General features: G+C 37.1%; 2 protein-coding genes across 2 annotated transcripts in view; one reads left to right on the top strand and one right to left on the bottom strand.

Annotated features, from left to right (window-relative positions):
• LOC107595607 (lysophosphatidylcholine acyltransferase 1) overlaps positions 1 to 7,026 on the top strand; it is a 31,894-nt gene extending 24,868 nt beyond the window's left edge. Inside the window, exons 11-14 of the mRNA XM_016286073.1 lie at positions 3,181 to 3,334; positions 3,643 to 3,735; positions 3,935 to 4,076; positions 6,212 to 7,026. Of these exons, the coding sequence (XP_016141559.1) occupies positions 3,181 to 3,334; positions 3,643 to 3,735; positions 3,935 to 4,076; positions 6,212 to 6,396 (574 nt within the window). The 3' untranslated portion in view covers positions 6,397 to 7,026. The remainder of the gene's footprint in view (positions 1 to 3,180; positions 3,335 to 3,642; positions 3,736 to 3,934; positions 4,077 to 6,211) is intronic.
• A 9,608-nt stretch (positions 7,027 to 16,634) lies between these two features.
• On the bottom strand, positions 16,635 to 18,500 carry LOC107595618 (neurensin-1-like). Its single transcript, XM_016286083.1, has 2 exons — positions 18,468 to 18,500; positions 16,635 to 17,033 (listed from the first exon to the last, which is right to left on the bottom strand). Exons 1-2 carry the CDS (start codon positions 18,498 to 18,500, stop codon positions 16,635 to 16,637), a joined length of 432 nt encoding a protein of 143 aa, XP_016141569.1.
• Between the last annotated feature and the right edge of the window lie 6,749 nt (positions 18,501 to 25,249).

A 25,249-nucleotide genomic window follows, 5' to 3' on the forward strand; every position in this document is an offset into this window, starting at 1 on the left:
TGTTTCAAATAAATTATTTATATTCATTAAATAATTCTTGAAAAAAATTGCATCAGTTTCCACAAATATATTAAGCAGCAAAAACTCGGCATACTAGAATATTTCTGAAGGATCATGTGACACTGAAGACTGGAGTAATGATGCTGAAAATTCAGGAATAACATCACATGTATAAATATGTTAATTATATTTAGATATAAAACATTTAAAATGGTAATGATATTTCACAATAATTATTGTGTATTAATATATGCATATTATATTACTTTTTATTTTTGATCAAATAAATGCAGCTTTGGTGAGCTTAAGAGACTTCTTTCAAAAAGATTAAAAAATTGTACTGACCACAAACCTTTGAACTGTAATGTGTTATTCAGAGAATAAGTTTTTCATCATCTGTTACAGAATTATTAAAATGTGTGCGCATGCATCAAAATATAGAGGGCAAAAAGAAGAGAAAGCAAGCAAAGCAGAAAATGCAATATACGAACAACCAATACCTTGCAAGCACAACTTTGATAACACACTTTGTATCTGAGGATGTCCTGAGCTGGAGAGTGTCATTGATCAGACCAGGCTTCATTACGAGAACAACATGAAGACAGTCAGTGGAACGTTTTCCTGTGGTTTCTTTAAGTTAAAAAAGTTGCTTTAAGTCGCTCTGTCAGATTAGAGCTTGTTAGACCGAGTCAAGAGTTCTTGCCGTTTGTCTGTGCGGTGTGCTTCAGATGATCTCTGTGGCTTGGGCTTTGGGTAGTCTGTGGGTGTCTTGCAGACCAGCAGGCTGGGATGGTCTTTTGAAATAACAGCCTTGATCTCTCTCTTTTTTTTTTTAGGATGAAAGTATCGGTTCTCAGCTTTTGTTGGGCAGCTGAATTACGTAGGTTATTACAGTGAAGGACAGTTTAGAAGGTCTCAGGGACACGAGGTGTTGGTTTGGTAATTTGGGTGAATCAGTCATCCAGCCAATCAATCTGTCAGCACCGCTCGCCTCTACATATCATAGTATTGATCTGTGATACTTCAGTAGAGCCACACCATAAAGAATCATTATGTTCAGTAGTATGAGCAGCGCTGATGAAAAATCAAACGCAGCCCTCTGCCTGCCAGCATAACGAGAGGAAGTTAAACATGGGCTTTGTTTGCTTTGGATTAGAAGCTGAGGATTGATTTTACACTGGTGCTGCAGCAGTGAGCTGGTTTGTACTGATGCTGTTCTTCTGGCAGTGAATATGGTGCCCTCTAGTGAATAGGATGAAGAAACACAGGCAACAAATGTTTGAAAAATGGCTTTCTGTGATTAAAGTCAAAATCTGAATATTTAACATTCAGTCAGCATCAAAGGTGTGGAAAAATAGCTTTGGCAAGTACAGTGAATAAAACCATTATTTGACAGTTAATCTGTAACATTTTTCCTTTTTTAAGGAGTGCAACATAATGCACGTGGTTCTACACTTGATATTGTGACAACAGTCTGAAATTTTAAGTCTAACTTTATTATTATTATTTAATATTATTGTTTACACATTTTTTTTTTTTTTTTTTTTTTTTTAAATCTGATGCAAGTAAAGTCAGCAAATAAAACCAGAGACATACACTACTTTAAAAGTTTGGATTCACAAAAAAATGTTATTTGAAAGAAACTGACACTTGTTTGCCTTTAAACTACAGTGATGATATGTACAGTAATACTCAAATGTTTAGGGCCTGTTAGATTTTTAAAATATTTTTGAAAGAAGTTTCTCATGCTTTAATCAATTAATTGTGATTAATATTGTGAAATATTATTACAATTTAAAATGACTGTCTTTTATTTGGATTTATCTTATTTATTCCTTTGATGGTAAAGTTACATTTTCAGCAGTCATTACTCCAGTCTTCAGAAATCAGTAGGTATAATATACTGATTTGCTGCTCAAGAAACATTTATTATTATTATTATTATTATACATTTTGAAAACTGCTTAATGGTCTTACATCTATACAGACCTTATGCATTCTTATGAGGTCAGTTTAAGAGGTTCAGCTGAAGTTTTATCATATTTATCGGCAGTGTTTCCCGTGTTATTATTGGTCTGTAGGATGCTTCTTCAAACTGTTCCCACAGCAGCTCAACATCTCAAACTTGGATTCATCCATCTCTAATACTCTTTTTGTAGTCTTGTACCATCCAGTCTTTGTTCTTTGTGCCCTTTTTTAGGATTATTTGATGAATAGAAAGTAAAAAAAAAAAAAGCATTTATTTAAAATATAAAACTTTTGTAATATTTCTTTACTGTCACTTTTGATCAATTTAATACATTATTGCTAAATAAATGTATTAATTAATAACAATAAAAAACATTACAGACCCCAAACATTTAACTGATAGTGTATATGCAAAGATTTCTATTCCCATTCTCTTTAAACTCCTTCACAATGACATCTATACAGATGTTATGCATTCTTATGCAGTCAATTTGTTAAGAGGTTCAGCTGAAGTTTTATCATGTATTCTGCAGTGTTTCCCGTGTTGTTGGTCTGTAGGATGCTTCTTCAAACTGTTCCCACAGCAGCTCAACGTCTCAAACTTGGATTCATCCATCTCTAATACTCTTTTTGTAGTCTTGTATCATCCAGTCTTTGTTCTTTGTGCCCTTCTTTTTTTTTTTTTTTTTTTTTTTTTTTGCCAGTGTCAGATGTGACTTTTTCTTTAAAAGTCTTAAAAGCCCAGCATCTCAGAGTCGTCTCTGCGCTGCTGGTGATGAAACCTCTGTTTAGTGTGTACTCTTCAATGCGGCTGCCAGCTGAGCTCCAGTCAGGGGTCTGTTTCTCAAACTAGAGACCCTGATGTTCTCGTCCTCTTGTTATTCTGGGTCGTCCACTTCTCTCCCTGTGCTGTTTAGATTCAGTTTGCTTTCTTCTTTCAAGACAGTAGCTCATTGTACAACCTTCATCTCTCAAAATAACAATTCACTAGAGTTTCTAGAGAAATGTCTTTTTGGAAACCTCTTGCAAGAAATGCAAGTGTACTCAATACTTTCAAAGAGATTACATTGTTACAGTTCATTAGACAACACAAGGATTTTTGAGAACTCACACAAGTATTCTTGACTGCCAAATTAGTATATTTTAATATTTTCACCAGCCATTTGTACATTTGGAAAATAATGGTGGATTTTATTTTGTGTTGTCTGTCAGCCTAAAGACGGGGGTCACTGATGAAGTCCTGCACGAGGAAGCCTCTAGGGTCCGTAAGCTGTGTGGAAGCAGACTGGACGTGGAGGGATTTTCTCTGTACCTCAACCAACCCTTGACAGAAGCAGTCCAGGACATTTTCTCACTTTTTGAGGAGGTTAAACATTTCTCAACGTATCTTTATTAAAGCATGACTGAGGAGAAAACAGATTAACTTTGCCTTTCAAACACATCAGTTGTAATCAGTTATGTGTTTCTATCATGTCTGTCTGATTGTGATGACATCTGACTGAATTGTTTCCAGCACGGGAAGATGGATGTGAGAGAGTATGTCATCGCCCTGTCTGTGGTTTGTAGACCTTCAGAAAACAGATTAACTTTGCCTTTCAAACACATCAGTTGTAATCAGTTGTGTTTCTATCATGTCTGTCTGATTGTGATGACATCTGACTGAATTGTTTCCAGCACGGGAAGATGGATGTGAGAGAGTATGTCATCGCCCTGTCTGTGGTTTGTAGACCTTTCAGATATCTGGAGACCATTAAACTGGCCTTCAGGGTGAGTTGGGTTTCTACAAGCTCTCATTGTTTCATATAGACAAACTTGAGTTTATATGAGTCAGAATCTCACACATTCATTGTATGCTATATTATGATTAATAGATTATAGTTCTTAATATTTATTTAGACATAGAGTTTTTTAGGTCTTGATGGTAATGAAAGATGGATGTTCGTTTGAAATATTGTCTTCTGTCCAGATGTTTGAAGCACAGGAGGATGGAGCAGTTGTAGAAGATGAGTTGGCCGTCGTTCTGAAAACCGCTCTGGGAATTGGAGATTTTGTTGTTTGCGATCTCTTCAGGGCCATAGATTGTCAAGACAAAGGAAAGATCACATTTGGTAGGTCCATTTACATTGGTTTACATGTTGAATGTGATTTAGCTGTTAGATGTGCTGGCATTATAATAAACCCAAAATATCAACAAGGAAATTAAAACCTCTGAGACTATGAAACCTCTATAAACCTTGTGCTCTGTTGAGATCGCCTTCACTTCCACATTGTTTGTGGTCACATAAACCAAAATTAAAACGTTATTTAATGAATCATTCTGGTCCTTTATAATTAGCTAAGCCCCATTTGAAATAGTTGTAAAACACTTGCCTTTGTGCCTAATAACTCCCTTTAGCTGTTCTGAAATCACTGTAAACCACAGCTTTATGGAGCTTAGTGCTTTATAATAATTAAATTAGAATGAATTGGAATGAAATTCCCTGATTAAGACAACATATAATGTAATTTACACATTAATTTTGAGTAAAATAACATTGTGAAACAATGTTAAACAACATAAAATAAATGAAAATGGATTATAGTTTAAATTTTATATTAAGTTCAGATAGCTGAACTTAGAGTGCTTTTTTTTTTTTGGGCCGTAAATAAGAACATATTTGTAAGTTCATGATTAATTCTCTTGTCTTTTGAAATATGGTTAAAGTGTACTGCCCAATGTAATGACAAGCATTAAAATATACTTTAATATAATTTCTGTTAAAACTAGTATGTCATGTATTTTAAATATATTTACATATTTGTAATAATTAATTTGCAATTATATTTGAAATGTATTACCTCTGAATGTAATATCGAATAACCAGCTACAGTTGTAGAGTTATAATCAAGTGCTTTACATGTGCATTAGTATGTTTGTCAACACATCAAAATAAGTGTACTTCTTTAAAAGCATGGCAAAATATTATTTTAAAAGAAATTATTTAAAGTAAAGCTTTTAATTTGACTTTAAAAATGATTTTTAAATGGCTTTTATCTCTGTTAAGAAACAGTCATGAAAGTATACTTTTTAAGTACACTGAAGTTACAACTGTCATTTCTTTAAAGGGGTCATATGATGCTACTAAAAATAACTTTATTTAGTGTATTTGGTGTAATGAAATGTATTTATGCGGTTTAAGGTTAAAAAACACATTATTTTCCACATACTGTACATTATTGTTTCTCCTCTATGCCCCGCCTTTCTGAAACGCGTCGATTTTTACAAAGCTCATCGGTCTGAAAAGCGAGGTGTGCTGTGATTGGCCAGCTATCCAGTGCATTATGATTGGCCGAATACCTCAAGCGTGAGACGGAAATGTTACTCCCCTCACCATACTGTGATGCCCTGTCAGGCCGGAGCGACGAGACAAAAACATTAAAACCCATTATAAACGAGGCATTTGTTGCATCCAGTGGGGACATAATTATGGATTATAATGACTTGTACTGTCTTTTTACGCGTTGCGTTGCGTATCGCGTAAACATAAAACCATGTCTGCATTGTGATTGGAGAAATGACAAACAACAAGCCCTACTCTACACTGCCCAAAAAACTCACTTTAAATATAAAAACTCTTTTGGAAGGCCAAACAAAGTAGTTTTGCTTTCACAACGAATCACACAGTGTTTTCACGACATGGCGGTGGCGGCGGCAACAATACTACAGCGAGAATAAAAGTTACGCCTTCTTTCTTTGCGTGAACATTTGGGCGGCGTTATGCAAATCTTCCCACATTGTGACGTAGACATGTGGGGGCGTGTTAGAACGAGCCGTTATAGGTAGGTGTGGCTGACTCTTAACTTTTATAAAGAATATCTCTTTGGATTTGAGAGTTTAGTCTTTGCAACTTTACAGATCTTCTTTATGCACCAAGAGCTTGTAACACTTCAAAGAGAAAGGAAAAATTTTAATCGCATCTTATGACCCCTTTAATATTGTTATTTGAGAGTACAATTAAATTAAATTAATACAATTAAATACAATTTTTTTTTAATTCTAAAGAGTGGATTGAGAATGCAGGGAAAAAATGTCAGAGGAAGGAATATGTGCCCCCCCCATACAATTTCTATTTATTTATTTAGAAAAAATAATGTAGTAAATAGATACCTGATTACTATGAGTTTGCATCAAGTTGTAGTAATGTTAATTCTCTCATATCTTTGGTATTTGTTGCTTTGTAAACATGCTGTGTGTTTGTGGCAGATGAGTTTTGCCGGTTTCTGGAGAATTGTCCTGATTTTGTGGAGCAGTACCACTGTCTCCATGAGCCGATCCCTCAACCCTCCAGAGAATCCACATCACCCTCTTCAACTAACGGCTTCTGTGCTGACTTCAGCCCTCAAGATCCCAGCACTCGCAGCGCTGCACACAGCAAGAAACAGGACTAAAAGCAGCTTTTACTATCACAGCCTTTGTGTGTGCATGTGTGTGTACTTCTGTATGCAGGAGAGGTGATGACAGACGAAATCTTGAAGTTGAATTGGAATTTGCATCTGGGTACATTACCCTAGGGAGTCTTCCAGAGTTCTGTTTAAAATCCTTCAGTCATTTATTTTTTTATGCCCTCGAAGAACCTGTCTTCAAGGCAGTTAGTTTTCTGACACATCTTACAAATGGAAACAAACGACTAAATTTGTATATCTTTTTCTTGACATTTTAATAGATTTTCTATATAAAGTGTTGTTTGCTTTATAACATAAGAGTGTGGTTTTAATATACGCAAAACAACAAAAGTCTTGGCTGATGTTCTTCGGGGTGCTGAGGTGCAATATTAAGGTGATATTTCAACATGTACCACCACGTGCTTCACACAAATATTAGTATAAAGAAAATTTGAGTGAACCTGTGAAAGTCTCAGAGTGGGTTTTAGATTAAAGGAATTTTTCTGAAAATCCTCTTGTGCTAGATAAAGATATCTAACAAATAAATTCACACTATTTGTGATGGATTAGTGTTTAAGAACATAATACTGGTAGCCTGTCCTGTTTAAAATCACTAGCGTTGTCAGTATGATTCAGTATATATCCAATTTTTATAATAGTTTATCCTTAATGAACTCAAATCCTTTCCATGAAAACAAGAACAGTGTTTAATAATAATACAAAAATGAATAAAAAATACGAGTAAATATTTTCTGATACAAGACTAAGATTTTCGAATCCTTCAAATATTTTTTTATTATATAATAAAACAAAAAAGCATTTTTCTTTTATATGGTTTTTATATGGACTCTTCCGTGCCTTTTCACTTCTGTATGGGGGAAATAATTGAATTTATTATTATAATTTTTTTTTGTTAGTGATGTATATTAAAAGATTGATATGCAACAGGCAACCTAACTACTGACAATTAGCTTTTGACAACTCAAAAATAAGAACAAATGAAGAACAGACCACATTTCTACAATAAACTCTCCTGTAAATCTCAGAACAGTGTAGGTCTCCAACACAAGGGGGCGCAATATAGCCACAAGAATCGAGAGAATCATTGTAGGACATTGTGCTGGTTCAGGCAATTGTTTGTGGTAGTATTTTAGAGAATGTTTCAGCTTCTGATTTTGCAGGACATTATAGGATATGGCTTTTGGGAGCCCTTTCTGAAATAGGAAATCACAGACTCACTGAGCCTGAGCGTTATTACAATTGAATGTTTATAAATAAAGTATGGGACATGGTACTATGGTAATATCATATTTAATTTATTTAGATGTACAATCTAAGGACGGTATAATGGCTGTCTTGGGTGGGTTTTGTAAGAGGTATTGGAGTAAATATTGGTGTCGATTTTTAAAATAAAATTCCAGCGCGTAATTTTTAACCTGACCTGAATTTGTTACTCATAATTCTCTTATATGACTGTTTTGATTTTCATATGTTAGGCTTTCACATTCACTCAGACAGCTTCCCATTATCTCTCTGGGTTTTTTTCCTTTTTTTTTGCTCTTGCTCCATTTTTTCTTCCTTCACCCACCTTTCACTCCTCTCTGATGTCACCTAAACCTACAATGTAAACACATGATGTCATTTGTTGGAGAAACTTACATAAAAGAGTATTACTGCACCACAGGGTGGCGCTATAACATAACATAAAAAAGTCCCCGAATCATCTGGATATACTGTGAGGAAAAGCATTACATCACCCCGTTGTAAAAATAAACTAAGAATTGCTTATTGGGTTCCTGAAAGTGGAGCATTTTGCCACTTGTGTCCAAGCTGTTAATAGATAATAACATCATCTGAAACGGCTCATGGAAAGCAGGATTTGACACTCGGATGGACTGAATGGATGAAGTTGCTATGCAACCTGGTGCCCTTGAAATTCTCCTCCTGTGTAGGCTAATTGTATGTTCTTCACCTTGCTTTTATATGAATGGACGGAGCGGAGTCACATTTGTATGGTCTGAATTGTGCCTATATAGACAGAAATTGTGAATTAGTCAAATGTGATTTCTGTAAGGCTTTTTCAGCTCGTTCATTTGCTCCATGTATAATCACTCTCTGCCTGTGTTTGATGAGCAGGGAGAATTTCATTAAACCGCCTATCTGGACTTGTCTCATTCGCCGTGCCTCGGGCTTCCTCCAAGGATCTGCCAACATATAGGTCTACGTGTGTGCCGCTATTCATATATGCAAACATTTCTGTCAAATCTCTCAGCACCTGACAGCAGCGTGAACCCAATAAACCAGAGGCAGATAAGAGCTGGCGTCAGTAGGCAGAACTAATATTATTTGTGCAGTGGAAAGCGTCTATCTGTCACAGACTGAGAATTGATGGTTTTGTGTCACTTTTGTTTAATAATGATGTGGTAATCTCAATATGCCCACTGGCTCGGGCTCTATTAAAGTTCAAAAGATTATCCAAATTAAAATCTCATTTGAAATATTGCTTTTTGCCAATATTTTGACTGGAGGTGGATTCTATTGGATGCGATATTTCTCACTTAGCAATCCAATTAACATTTTATGTTTGACAAACTGCAACGGTGGCAAATAGGAACGAGGCTGCGAGACTGTGAAATCTTATAATGGGGCTTTCAAATATACTGAACTTGCTGCAATAAAACTTTTTTTAATTTCTCGACAGGCGAGATTTGAATATGGCCCGCAATGACACAAATGCGGCTGTCAGAAAATAAAAGCAGAAAAACACTTTCCGTATCTTTGCGGTGACAGTGGATGGCAGGGCTCTTATCGTGAAGTCAGATTTTCATTCATCGTTGCATAACATTGAATTAGCTCTAGTGATTGCTTGCCAGAACGTGTCTAGTTAGTGTGTGTCTTTATGTCACATCACGGGTGATCACAGCACACTGTGGCCTGCAGAAGCAGAATTATACATAGCCTACAAACACACACACACGTTTACATTTGTGAAAAGTGGGGACATCCCATAGGCGAGCTGACAGGTGATTAAGTCCCTCATTTGAGTCAGTGGCTTCTGCAGGCCACAGTGTGCTGTGATCACCCGTGATGTGACATATGATAAATTATATATAATATAAATAAATTATAATTAAACCAAAAGAGACTATTTTGTGCAACACAGCAGCAGCTAATGGAAAAAAAAAAAACAACAGATACACTACCAGTCAAATATTTGAACACATAGACTATGTATTATGACTAAATATGGGAATGTTGTAGTGACCAAAAACAACAACAACAACTAATAAAACATTCTAATCAAAAAAATCTCTAAAGTTTATAAAATAACATGGCAGTATCACAATCAATCAATCAATCTGAATGACCGCGTCTACATCTAGTCCAGTCCGACCCCAAGACATGTCCATCCTTATGGCGTGCATTATGATAATGATATGGAATATGGAGGGTGACATTAGGAAAGCATACGTTTCATCTCGTCTGTCTGTCCTGCTCCATGTATAATCACTCTCTGCCTGTGTTTGATGAGGATTAAGTCCCTCATTTGAGTCAGTGGCTTCTGCAGGCCACAGTGTGCTGTGATCACCCGTGATGTGACATATGATAAATTATATATAATATAAATAAATTATAATTAAACCAAAAGAGACTATTTTGTGCAACACAGCAGCAGCTAATGGAAAAAAAAAAACAACAGATACACTACCAGTCAAATATTTGAACACATAGACTATGTATTATGACTAAATATGGGAATGTTGTAGTGACCAAAAACAACAACAACAACTAATAAAACATTCTAATCAAAAAATCTCTAAAGTTTATAAAATAACATGGCAGTATCACAATCAATCAATCAATCTGAATGACCGCGTCTACATCTAGTCCAGTCCGACCCCAAGACATGTCCATCCTTATGGCGTGCATTATGATAATGATATGGAATATGGAGGGTGACATTAGGAAAGCATACGTTTCATCTCGTCTGTCTGTCCATCACCATATATAATTACTCTCTGCCTGTGTTTGATGAGCAGGGAGAATTAAACGTTGCATAACATTAAATCTGTCATGGACTGAGATAACATGAGGCCCTTTGCTTTTAACATGAGGTACATCCTAGAATACTAGGATTTAAACCTAAATAAATAAAAATAATAATCAATTGTTTAATAATCAATAATCAATTGTTTAATAATCAATTTATTAATATTTGATTTTTTTTTTTCAGTTAATTTTGTTCTGTTTTGTCATTTTTATTATATATATATTTTTTATATGTATATATATATATATATATATATATAGTTGTTGTTATTTTAATACATTTAAGTTAAACAGTTAAAGTGAAAAATGTTAAACCTTAACCATTAGTTAGTTAGTTTGTTTATTTATTTAAGTTTTCATTTTAGTTAACTATAAAAACCCTGGTTCACATTTATTAACTGTTTTACCTCACTATCTGGTAACCACCAATTAAAATAAATAAATAAAAACAAAATAAATGAATAATAATAATAATAATAATAATAATAATACATTTCTGTCAAGTGTGCCCAAAGTTGGTATTCTGCAAATTACTGTTTGCACAATTACTAAAGACAGTCACAAATCAGCAGAAAATAAGAACACTTGTTCACAATTTTCTATATTAAACAAATAAAAATGTAAAAATACTTTAAGAATGGAGTATAACACTGTATCTGTTAATGTTACATGCTATTGCATCAGTTAATCGTTATACTTATTGGATAATAGGTGTCAGAGACCTCAATTATCTCACATTCTTAAAAAAATAAATAAAGTATTAATAATGTTGCATTTTAGAGTCTTTCATGGGTAAACAGCAATAAGCTCTTAATTGTGGTTTGAAACCTTGAGCGTATCAGCATCTCTCACCAGTGGCAAGAGTTCATAGGTTCAATGAATTTCTGCTGTGTGCAGTTTCTCAGAGCAGCGAGTAATTTTCCACTGCTCAGTCAATGGAGCATGTCAGTTTCGTCTCATTTCTCCAAACCCCCACCACACAGCGAACAGACCTCTCTGGTGTCACAGACCCTCCATGTATCCGTCTGTCTCTCTACTCCATGCAGTCTGAGCTTAGATACTCAAACTCACATACAGTGAGTTGTCGGTCAGTGACATGTAATAAGGCACCTGAGTGACGGATGTACTGAAAAACTGACCTACCTGCTCAGGATGACCTAAATCAACATTCTGTTGTTGTTTACTGACCCTCATGTCATTCCAAACTTGCATGGTTTTCTTCCTTCTGCAGGACACACATGCGCGTGCACACACACACACAAAGAAGAATGTTTCAGCTAAAGTCAATGGGACCCAAAACACAAACCTCAATTGAAGTCCAAAGTATGGGCCTTCCCCAATACCCACACTTGCATTCTTGGTCACTTGGTCAGTGCGTGTGCATCACAGGTAGTGCACAGGACTGTTCCAGGTCTGAAAAATGCCATTTCTCAGTGCTCTTAAAGGGATTGTTCACCTAAAAAGGAACATTCTGTCATCATTTACTTACCCTCAAGTTGTTCCAAACCCATATGAGTTTCTTTCTTCTGTTGAACACAAAAGAAGATATTTTGAAGAATGTTGGCATCCAAACAGTTGCTGGTAGCCATAGCATTTTTTTTCACACTTCGGAAGTCAATGGTAATCCATATTACTCCCAGTCCATCAATTAACATCTTGTGAAGTGAAAAGCTGCGTGTTTGTAATAAACAAATCCATTAAGATGTTTTTGTCTTCAAATCATTGCTTTTGGCTAAAATATGAATCGGCTATCCATAATATTGCTTTTTCCAGTTAAAAAGTCATCTTGTCTGAATCAGGAGAGAAATATGCACAGATCAAGCACTGTTTACAAGTCAAAACATATAAATGCTGAATAAATGTTGGTGTCTTTTCACTTCATTCATCATTTTGCTTCACAAGACGTTAACTGATGGACTTGAGTCATGTGGATTACTTGTGGAGTATTGTGATATTTTTATCAGCTGTTTGGACTCTCATTCTGACGGCACCCATTCACTGCAGAGGATCCATTGGTGAGCAAGTGATGTAATGTTACATTTCTGAAAGAAACTCATCTACATCTTGGATGGCCTTTTTCCAAGATAGTTCACCTTTTTGGGTGAATGATTCCTTTAATGTCAAACCTCATTGGTTCTTGACTGCCACATGACCATGTGTCATGATGTTCATGGTTTGTCATATCTAATGTAAATATCTCTTCAGGGAGAAAAAAGTACTAGCATTGCAAATATGTTATGAAAATGTTAGTACATTACGCACAAAAAAAAACATTCAGGATGTTCTGCCACCATTGATATAGCGACTAACCCACACCTGTACCACTAAACCCTATCCCCAACATTAAAACGATGGATATAGGTAGGTCATCCTGAGTGCTAGGGCATATTTTCAGCACACTCAGGCACACTTCAACACGCTGTAGTGTTCATCTGGTGTGGCTTTTCTAAACAAACATGTTAACAACCTGCCAACACATTACAGGCATCAAGCACATGACCTAAAGCTGAAGACAAACAACATTTCTTCCCATCTCACTCTTTTTTTCTGAATACATGTAGCCGCAGAGGAGTGAATGATTCTTGATGATGGCTCTACGTGTGGAGCGCTGGTTAATTGATTGTTAACAGCCCACGTACTGTGAGCTATGACTGTTATATGAGGGAAGGTGACTCACAGCAAGCCCTCGTGAGAGAGAGAAAGAGGTTTAGTGGAAGCAGGGAACAGGGCTGGGAAGAGTCATCGCTGTTTCCTGCATCTATTTACAGTCACTCAAACTGCCTACTGACAGACAATATGAAAAGAGACCGCTGTTACAAGATCACACCCTTCTGAGTGTGGTTTTCTTTCATTCACATCATCAATGAATGAAAAGGTGTCAATGAACATGATCATTCAGAAAAAAAAAATATAATAATAATACACAAAAGCACTGTTTACAAGTCAAAACATATAAATGCTGAATAAATGTTGGTGTCTTTTCACTTCATTCATCATTTTGCTTCACAAGACGTTAACTGATGGACTTGAGTCATGTGGATTACTTGTGGAGTATTGTGATATTTTTATCAGCTGTTTGGACTCTCATTCTGACGGCACCCATTCACTGCAGAGGATCCATTGGTGAGCAAGTGATGTAATGTTACATTTCTGAAAGAAACTCATCTACATCTTGGATGGCCTTTTTCCAAGATAGTTCACCTTTTTGGGTGAATGATTCCTTTAATGTCAAACCTCATTGGTTCTTGACTGCCACATGACCATGTGTCATGATGTTCATGGTTTGTCATATCTAATGTAAATATCTCTTCAGGGAGAAAAAAGTACTAGCATTGCAAATATGTTATGAAAATGTTAGTACATTACGCACAAAAAAAAACATTCAGGATGTTCTGCCACCATTGATATAGCGACTAACCCACACCTGTACCACTAAACCCTATCCCCAACATTAAAACGATGGATATAGGTAGGTCATCCTGAGTGCTAGGGCATATTTTCAGCACACTCAGGCACACTTCAACACGCTGTAGTGTTCATCTGGTGTGGCTTTTCTAAACAAACATGTTAACAACCTGCCAACACATTACAGGCATCAAGCACATGACCTAAAGCTGAAGACAAACAACATTTCTTCCCATCTCACTCTTTTTTTCTGAATACATGTAGCCGCAGAGGAGTGAATGATTCTTGATGATGGCTCTACGTGTGGAGCGCTGGTTAATTGATTGTTAACAGCCCACGTACTGTGAGCTATGACTGTTATATGAGGGAAGGTGACTCACAGCAAGCCCTCGTGAGAGAGAGAAAGAGGTTTAGTGGAAGCAGGGAACAGGGCTGGGAAGAGTCATCGCTGTTTCCTGCATCTATTTACAGTCACTCAAACTGCCTACTGACAGACAATATGAAAAGAGACCGCTGTTACAAGATCACACCCTTCTGAGTGTGGTTTTCTTTCATTCACATCATCAATGAATGAAAAGGTGTCAATGAACATGATCATTCAGAAAAAAAAACTATAATAATAATAATACACAAAATGTCAAGTGGATTGAGTATGCTGACATTTATTTATTGGGCTTGTTTAGAGAAGAGCATTAATATACATTAACATAATGAGACAATGAGACTAGGCAATTACGGTGTTGTGCACAATAAATCCCATTTAGACTTTCACACAACTGCAGCTCATGAAAGAGTAACGAGCAAAAATGCAGTGAGAACAAAACTATTACCTGATTTGTTATGCATAAGAGCAGAATATCTGATTAAAAAGATATCAGGGATCCAGAAATAGAGACAGTGAGAGTAGGTTTGTGCCAGATTGTGTATATTATTATGACTGGCATTTCTAGTGTTTGCAAGGCAGTGCTGTATTGATATTGCACAGACATCCTCTACAGGGTTTGTTCTAAACTAATAATGCTCAATTTTAAACCTCTTCCTGAATTAAGTCAACCTGAACAACTTAGCATCAGACTCCATTCAAACTTGTGTTTAGAACCTTCAGCATTCTGAATTCCAATTGAGTTTTGTAATTGCATATTTACTACCTGAATTGTAATTGGTATTTTCTTTCTGAAATCATCTTTACACTTTAGAAGATGCAGACTGGGCACAGAAGATGCTTTAAATATTTATATTTTTATTACTTTTAATATATTATATTTTATGTTTGGTAATATTTTTTAGAAGACTTTTATTACTTTTATGCAAAGACTGCATTTATTTAATCAAATATACAGTAAAAACAAATACTGTGAAATATTATTGCAATTGAAAATAACTGTTTTCCATTTTAATATATCTTCAATTGTAATTTATTCCTGTGATGCAAAGCTGAATTTTCAGCATCATTACTTCAGTCTTCAGTGTAACATGATCCTTCAGAAATTATTCTAATATGCTGATTTGCTGCTCAAAAAAACATTTATATAACTGTTTTTTGAAAACAGTTGTGCTGCTTCATATTTTCATGGACACCGTGATACGTTGATGAATAGAATGCTAAGAATGTAAAAGACTTTACTGTCAATTGAAATCATCCTTGCTAAATAGAAGTATTAATTTCTTTAAAAAAAAAAACACTTACTGACCCCAAATTATTCAGAACTTTCTTTTGCTGCCTTTCAACCACTTGGTGGCTGTTCATTTGATCAATACTGTAACATACAAAAATACAAAACCTATTTTGACAATAATTATACAAGTGCTGGACAACAGATGGCACAAGTACTTGTCCATTTAATTCTCGTAGCACATAATTATCAAACACAAATAAGACACTCCCAAATTTATAATTGAAATAAACAAGGAGCTTTTGTTGATCACATTGACAGCACTCTTGAACGGGCATTGTCACACACCTCTTTTACGAGCACTGCTGAACTTTATTGTCCCTAGCGAGAGGAGATAGTCCTCCGTCACTAGAGACCGGGCTGGGAGGCTTCACTACAGGGTCTGCTGGGCTTCTCATTGCACTCGGGACTCTGGTTCCCCCCTTTCGGTCTCCTTTGGAGTCTTCCTGTTTTATGGTAGTTGTGGAGAAGTTAGACATCAGGATTCCACCTGCCATCAGAACCCCACCCAGAGTGAGAAGCCCCGTCCCGACCAGCACGCATATGTGTGGCGAGCGATTGTGACGTACGGCCTGGCGGTCCACGAACAGCGGTTCGCACTCACCAAAAGCCTCAATGCGAATGGGGATGGAATAGCCCACTGTCATGACCACCAGCCTCAATGACAGGAGCACGACACCAATGTGTGTGACCTAAGAGTGAACAAGTTTGATTTAGTTTATAATCCTGTTGTCAAGACTCTTCCTTCTGCTTGATGTGATTGACAGTTGGTGATGTGAATCTGAAAGTGAACTGCTGCTGATTATGCATATTTTAGGCAATAAATATCTTCAGTGATATTAATTTTAATAACATAAGTGTTTTAAAAATGTACCAGGCTTCAAAACATCATAACACTTTCAGAACGGCCAGAGGGGGCAAAGTGGAATCAATTGAATTTGTTTTTGAACTCAAGCAAACACGCCAATCGTTAAAACAACATATAACTGAGGACTTTGGATCCTTGTTTTAACACAACAAAACTTAATTCTTAAAAATATTATAATTGAAATAAACAAGGAGCTTTTGTTGATCACATTGACAGCACTCTTGAACGGGCATTGTCACACACCTCTTTTACGAGCACTGCTGAACTTTATTGTCCCTAGCGAGAGGAGATAGTCCTCCGTCACTAGAGACCGGGCTGGGAGGCTTCACTACAGGGTCTGCTGGGCTTCTCATTGCACTCGGGACTCTGGTTCCCCCCTTTCGTTCTCCTTTGGAGTCTTCCTGTTTTGTGGGAGTTGTGGAGAAGTTAGACATCAGGATTCCACCTGCCATCAGAACCCCACCCAGAGTGAGAAGCCCCGTCCCGACCAGCACGCATATGTGTGGCGAGCGATTGTGACGTATGGCCTGGCGGTCCACGAACAGCAGTTCGCACTCACCAAAAGCCTCAATGCGAATGGGGATGGAATAGCCCACTGTCATGACCACCAGCCTCAATGACAGGAGCACGACACCAACGTGTGTGACCTAAGAGTGAACAAGTTTGATTTAGTTTATAATCCTGTTGTCAAGACTCTTCCTTCTGCTTGATGTGATTGACAGTTGGTGATGTGAATCTGAAAGTGAACTGCTGCTGATTATGCATATTTTAGGCAATAAATATCTTCAGTGATATTAATTTTAATAACATAAGTGTTTTAAAAATGTACCAGGCTTCAAAACATCATAACACTTTCAGAACGGCCAGAGGGGGCAAAGTGGAATCAATTGAATTTGTTTTTGAACTCAAGCAAACACGCCAATCGTTAAAACAACATATAACTGAGGACTTTGGATCCTTGTTTTAACACAACAAAACTTAATTCTTAAAAATAAAGATTCTTCATTTGCATTGATGGTTCTGTGAAGAAACTTTAACATCCATGGAACCTTTCCATTCCACAAAAGATCCTTTATAGTGGAAAACGGTTCTTCAGATGATTCAAATGTTCTTCAGACCAAGAAAAATAAAATGGTTCTTTTAAGAACTGTTCACTGAAAGGTTCTTTTGGGCGGCCTGGCGGTCCACGAACAGCGGTTCGCACTCACCAAAAGCCTCAATGCGAATGGGGATGGAATAGCCCACTGTCATGACCACCAGCCTCAATGACAGGAGCACGACACCAATGTGTGTGACCTAAGAGTGAACAAGTTTGATTTAGTTTATAATCCTGTTGTCAAGACTGGTCAAGACTCTTCCTTCTGCTTGATGTGATTGACAGTTGGTGATGTGAATCTGAAAGTGTCCTGCTGCTGATTATGCATATTTTAGGCAATAAATATCTTCAGTGATATTAATTTTAATAACATAAGTGTTTTAAAAATGTACCAGGCTTCAAAACATCATAACACCTTCAGAACGGCCAGAGGGGGCAAAGTGGAATCAATTGAATTTGTTTTTGAACTCAAGCAAACACGCCAATCGTTAAAACAACATATAACTGAGGACTTTGGATCCTTGTTTTAACACAACAAAACTTCATTCTTAAAAATAAAGATTCTTCATTTGCATTGATGGTTCTGTGAAGAACCTTTAACATCCATGGAACCTTTCCATTCCACAAAAGATCCTTTATAGTGGAAAACGGTTCTTCAGATGATTCAAATGTTCTTCAGACCAAGAAAAATAAAATGGTTCTTTTAAGAACTGTTCACTGAAAGGTTCTTTTGGGAACCAAAAATTGTTCTTCGGCATTGCTGTGAAAACCGCTTTTTGGAACCTTTATTTTTAAGAGTGTATATTAAAAAAACAGGTTCTTTAGATTCTTAAAATGTTCTTTACACTAAGAAAAAAAAAAGTTTCTTCTAAGAAACCAAAAAGGTTCTTCTATGTCAAGGGTATCCAAACCTGTTCCTGGAGGGCCACTGTCCTGCAGAGTTAAGCTCTAACCCTAAACACACCTGAACGGTTCCCTCTGATACCTTCCAGAAGCTTGAGCTCCACCGCAGAATCATGTCAAATGCATTATTTTAATGTCCTGCAGATATTCTTTTTTTCCAAACTATAAAACCAGTTTAAAAGATCTGAACATTGCTTTTCATTTTCATAAAAACAATTTTTTTATATATATATATGGGTGATTCTATAATTGGAGATAGATTTGGCATTGCAGAAAGTTAAGAAAAAAAAACTTTTCACTAACAGATTTTTTTTCAGTATCTTATTGAAAACATATTTAATTTGAGTCTAAACTTTGAACTTAGTAAAACATTGAATTTTTCATATAGTGTGGTGACTGTCTGCGCCATTTAATGTGTAATACATGATGTGCAAATAAAACACATTCACAGTTATTTAAGCCTAAAGTTGTGAATAATTAAGAAAATATAATTGGTTTTTGCTCCCTGCATGCCTTCAACTTGGAGAAACATGTATATATATAGATAGAGATGTGATTAAACAACAATAATAAAAAAACCTCAACATTTTAAATGCTCTCAGAGCATTTGTTAGCAATTTTGCAACACCATAACCCATGTTCAAGGTTGTGCATCTATTATGAGGCTCTGAATGATGTAAATTGCATTTTTGTTGAAATTCCACAAACTCTTCAAGTAGTTATATGCCTGCTCATTACAACTAACTCTGGGATATGTTTTGTGGTCAGGAATGCTTAGAAAAGTGCATGTCCTCACATGACAGGTTATGTTCATTTTAACACACACTCTTCCTTCTTCAGTCAATAAGTGTTATTTCCATGGTTACACAAGCAGTTACAAAGAGGCATTCAGTACACTCTCAGAAATAAAGGCACAAAAGCTGTCACTGGGGCGGTACCTTTTCAAAAGGTACATGTCTGTACCTAAAGGGTCCATTGTAGTACCTTAACCTAACCTTTGGTATATATTAATACTTAAAGTGTACCCATTAGAACCTAATAGGAACAAAAGTGTACCTTTTGAAAAGGTACCACCCCAGTGACAGCTTTTGTGCCTTTATTTCTGAGTGTACTTTAAAAAAAAGCTTACATCTTTCATGTCTATTTAAATGTTTCCTTTCAAATGTGACAAAATGTCACAAAGTATGAAAAAAAAATCACAATCCATTTACCATTCACCAAGCATTGCTTCTTGTTTTCCATGTTTGTCTTGTTGTACACAGTACAGCTTTATGCAACTAACTGGAGAAAGGCTGAATCATGTCAGATTTTATATTGGAAAGATAATTAGAGCTGTCCATGGTGCTGAAACTCCAAAATGACAGCTGCCTATATATTTCCGCTAATGCATTACGGTAAAGCAGATTTAAATATTGAAACTGAACACATATTCTGAGTTGTTACAGATGCACTGATGAAGAAAAACACGATGCAGTCATTGTGCGGTCTTTCTTCACCAACTGTCTCATACCTTTTTTTTTTTTCGTACACATAGGACATGAATATTTAAAGTGCGGGGGCGAGCGCAGCAGTCCTAGAGCGCGCAGATAATGTGCTCATTATGTCGGTGAGGCGGCGAAGCATAAACGCTATCAATGGCAATGCCACCGTTTCCCTCTCACCCGTGATATACGATGCGCTTACACGGCTGGCGTCGTGTGGAGAAGCCAACAGAGTTCAAAAAGTCAAGAGACGCGTCTCCTGATGTAGCGGGACCCAGACAGTTTGCCCGCCTGCCAAAATGGAGATGTTACATCATCTTAATGGTCAAACAATGGGGCGTTGCGATGAATAATACATGTCATCTCAACCTAAGCCCAATCTTTTTCATGAGGGCTGAGGTAAACCCCGCGTCCGAGTATGCAATAGTATGCAAAAAGCAGTATGTCAAATGGGTGTCAGAATGCGAAGTGGTCATGATGCAGTTAGTGCACAGTCCTGTGTGCAACCAGAGGAAATTTTGCTATTATATGAGGCAACTGAAGCTGAGAAACCATTAGATTTGAAAAATAAAAATGGTGGAGATAGCTCTTTTTTAGTGTAGGAAGTCAGGGGTTTTTAAACTGGGGTCTAGGGGGTTGCAAAATATTTTATAAAATGGATTTATTAAGGCTGTTTATAAAGTATTGAATGAATAGTTCACCCAAAAGTTTTCTGAAAATGTACTCTCCCTCAGGCCATCCAAGATGAGTTTGTTTCCTTAATCTGAAAGGAGTTGGAGAAATGTAGCATTGCATCGCTTGCTCAACAATGGATCCTCTGCAGTGGGTGCTGTCAGAATGAGAGTCCAAATAGCTGATAAAAATATCACAATAATCCACAAGCAATCCACACCACTCCAGTCCATCAGTTACTGTCTTGTGAAGCGAATAGCTGCATGATTGTAAATAACAAATCCATCATTAAGGCATTGTAACCTTAAAAGTCCAAAATCGATTATAACGCTTTCTCCAGTGAAAAAGTTCATCCCCAGTTGTCCTCTCACATCAAAATCCACTAACATATTAATTTAGAATGGTTTTGAACAGTTTTTGCTTGTAAACAATGCTTGATATGTTCATATTTCTCTCCTGATTCAGATTAAATAACCTTTTCACTGGAGAAAGCAATATTATGGATGGAGGATTCATATTTTAGCCGGGAAAACAACTGTCTGAAGTTAAAAACTTCTTAATACTGGATATGTTTATTGCAAACACACCACTTTTCACTTCACAATACGTTAATTGATGGACTGGTGTGGTGTGGATTACTTGTAGATTATTGCGATTTATCAGCTGTTCGGACTCTCACTCTGACGGCACCCATTCACTGCAGATGATCCACTGGTGAGCAAATGATGTAATGCTACATTTCTCAAAATCTTTTCTGATGAAGAAACAAACTCATCTACATCTTTGATGACCTGAGGGTGAGTACATTTTCAGCAAATTTTCATTTCTGGGTGAACTATTCCTTTAACCTTCAATATTAATGGAACATGTGTAGTGCGCTTTTTTTTTTAAACACATTTGCAAACTTGACATTATTGCAGCTTCATTCTGCTTTCTAAAGGCTGGTTGGAAACCAAGAGATTGATTGTGATTTTTATTATAATTAATAGTAAATAGTGAAATAGTGAATATGAATAGTTTGCATTTGTGTCGCGTATCTTACTACAGAGTTTCGCCTAGTAACTGTGGTCTTTCTCTTGCTCACTGTGGCGCTTTAGAACAGTATTTATTATGTAAATCGGTATGCAAATAAATAAAAAAAATGTTCTTCAGGGTTACGTCTAACATTACTGTAATAGTGGACTGAAAAAAAACCCGGTGTTAACTTAATATATAGTAATAGTTTAATCATTTCTTTAGGCTTTTGTATAATGACAATAAAAAAGTCAATTACTTTATTCTGGATACATTTTGTCTTTATAATACCACCATTTTTCTCAGTGTATGAAGAAACTGTCAGTACATGCAAAAATCTGCCTTAAAAAAAAAATATATATATATGGGTCAAAGGTCAATGCCAGCATGGCAGGGGAACATCTATATACCTACATAATGTTCTTCACCAATGATCAAGAAGCTCTTTAATTCAGTAGATATTCTGCACTGTTTAAGTGTCTGCTTTGTTCAAACTATGGAAAGTTTGCAGTTTTTTTTACCCCATAAATAAACAAGTAGGGAAAAAAAATATGATTCAAGCTTATTGCCAAGATAATGTTGTTTTCTTTCAGTCTTCAGAGTTTATATTCACTAATCCTTCAGCATTTTTGTCATCACTGGTTACATAAGGATATTGTTTTCTCTCTTTTTCTGTCTCTTTTCCAGACACAGTGGCCTACATTTCACACATGGAGATTTGTGTCTGAGTGATGCTGCTTGCACAACTTGGGGGATGTGTTGCGTTAAAGTCTCAAATCACCTGAACGCTAGATGGCGCTATCATCCCAGACAGCTCATGACAGAGCAGCTCTCTGCTTTGTTTTGTCCATGAGACACACTTAGTCATCTAGAAGTGCCGGGTGGTGCAGCGTTACATTTTGCAGACACGTTTCCTCTGGAATGTACAGTATGTGAACAAATGTTGTTTGTCATATTTTTTGTTACTATATCACAAACATTCCTATTACTTTTACTATTTTATCTCCTAAAAACATTCTTCTTAGACAGGATTTGACTACCAGTCAAATGCTTGCAGTGCCACATTAACAGTCCAGAGGCGTAAAACCCATCACTAATAAAGGGCACATTTATAGGTTTCAATCCACAGAGGTAAACATGCCATACATGCATATGAATCCAGTGTTGGCACTGCGGACGGCTCGCATCCTCTGTTCAGCCTTGCCCGCACCCCCTGCCATCTGTCTCAGTGTCCTACACACGCAGCTCGCTCTGCACACAGCCCCAGGGCAGGAGCGGGGGGTGCGGCGGCACAGCAGCCCCGACATCTGCTGCTTCCGTGGGCTGCACGGATGCGGAGGCCCCCTGGGTCCCAGGGAACAGCAGCAGAGGCCGGGCAGCCACACCGTCCTGCAGGGTACTATTGTCTCTCCGCCACATCATGGTGGCGTCTGAGAGCATGACCCGTGTCAGCGATCGCCGCTCACGCTCCTCTGGGTGAAGGGTGGAAGGCGTTTTGTGCCATTTGCCTTGGTCGTTAGGCTGTAAGGTCAATTTGACCAGAATTAATATTAACATTTTTTGGAATGTTAAGCGTGACAGTTGGCATACAGATTAATTGTGCGTGTTGGGGCTTAAAAGACATTTGCAGTAATATCGATTTGACTGCACTGGCGAAACTTGAACTGAACAACACAATTGTCTAATGTAGAGCTGCTTTATAGCTGAATCGATGTTCTGAAGAACTAAATTACAATGAAGTTATTAAGCTGAATTGAACTGTTGACTGAATTGATGAATTTGCATCATCGACACTGCTATTAAACTGAATTGAATCAATATTGAAGTGACTTGAGTTGAATATCTACACTGTTGGCTTCTGTAGAGCTGCTTATAGCTGAATTGAACTTGATTCATAATTGATCATTTTACACAGTTATTGAACTGAACTGAATCAGCACTGACCTGACTGGAGCTAAATAATGATTCTATTGCTTTCTGTAGGGCTGCTTTTCAAATTGATGAATTTTTCAGCATCGACACTGCTATTAAACTGAATTGAATCAATATTGAAGTGACTTGAGCTGAATAACAACGCTATTGCCTTCTGTACAGCTGAACTGAACTTGATTCATAATTCATGAGCTTTACAGTTATTTAAATGAACTGAATCAACAGTGAACTAATGTGAGTTGAATAATGCCATAATAATGACATTGTGTTATTCAGCTCAAGTTTGTATATTGATTCTGTTTATTAATATGAAGCTGCTTTAAAACAATCTGTTTTAAATCTGTCCTTTAATTGTCCTCCAAACTCATAAGAAGTAAACTCTAGTCACTTTATTTTCCCTGGCTGTCTAAATAAAATAATACTTAAAACTATAGGCTAATATGTGTGTATTGGTGGCTATACATTTATTGAAGTAATTTCTTACTGCTGGATAAAAAAAAAGGTTTAATGGCATAAAGATGCTGTCAGTTTGAGGGTTCAGTAGGGTAGTCTTTAAATGTAATCTAATGTAACATTAACCTAATATAGTCTACACATAAATAATGATAAAGCAGTCATATGTTTTGTCCTGTGGGTGTCAACCACTAACAAGCCCAAATATTCTGGAAATAAGCGCAAAAAAACGCAACCCGCAACTGCCCAGATCCATAAGCGACAAGCCCAACATTGCTTATAATAACACTGGCTGCATCATATGAGTTCCTGATTTTTTTTGCCATTTATTTTCACAACCCAACACTTGTAATTTTTCATTATGCCTAAAAATGTCTTGCGGGAATTGCTATTCTTTTGTGGTATCTACAAGAAGTGCTTAAAAAGATGCAGCATTGTGAAAGAATACCCGTTTGTGATGAGCCTACCTATGAATAATGAATATTAGAAGTACTTTGATACTCTAACACTGTAAAAGGAAAAGAATCAAACTCTCAAGGTCTTGTTTTTCTTCCTCGACACTGTGCTGGAAGCCAGGGCATCACTCTCTCTCTTTCCCTTCCTCCCTGTGTCTCCCTTTTTCATTTTCCTCCCTGAGAAGCAGGGAGCACGGCATAGCATCCTCTTTTATCTCAGGAGCAATCAATAATGTATGGGACTCCCGGGCTTTCTATGGAGAGGAGCTCCAGTGTTGCTGCCGCCCTGCCGTACCACTCGGCACTGACAGCTCCGCTCAGCACCCCGTCTGCCAGCCCCGGCTCGGGCCTCCAATTAAACACAGTACTTAGAGAATCCGGCAGCTCGTGTACAAGTGGAGCGCGCCTTGGAGAAGCCCCCTCCTTCTCTCCTCACAACCTCTGGAGACCCCCTAACCTACTCGCCCACACCGTATTGATCTTCACGCAGATGTAAAAGACTATTGAGGTCATCATTCATTTTTTATCATTCCCAAGAAACATGTCAAAACGTGTGGCAAAAAACAACAACTTTGTGTCAGAAGTAATGGGCTCGGCTGCAACAGCGTGAGATGCTGGGATGCCAAGGCCTTTTGTCAAACCGGGCGAAAACTTCGAACGCAGCCGAATCCAGCTCGGTTCTTGACCCTGTAAATCTACATTAAGGGTCATTAAGCTCAGAAATGCCTTTCTACAACAGTCTGGCTTACAACAAAGATGCATTCACATGAGGTGAACGTTGGCCATTGTGCAGATGTGCTATTGATGTGTGCGCTCAAGCAGATGTGGACTTCGGCGGCTCTCCGTTGAGGCCCGGG

The sequence above is a fragment of the Sinocyclocheilus grahami genome, unplaced genomic scaffold, assembly GCF_001515645.1.
Source record: "Sinocyclocheilus grahami isolate Dianchi unplaced genomic scaffold, SAMN03320097.WGS_v1.1 scaffold205.1, whole genome shotgun sequence".
NCBI lineage: Eukaryota > Metazoa > Chordata > Actinopteri > Cypriniformes > Cyprinidae > Sinocyclocheilus > Sinocyclocheilus grahami.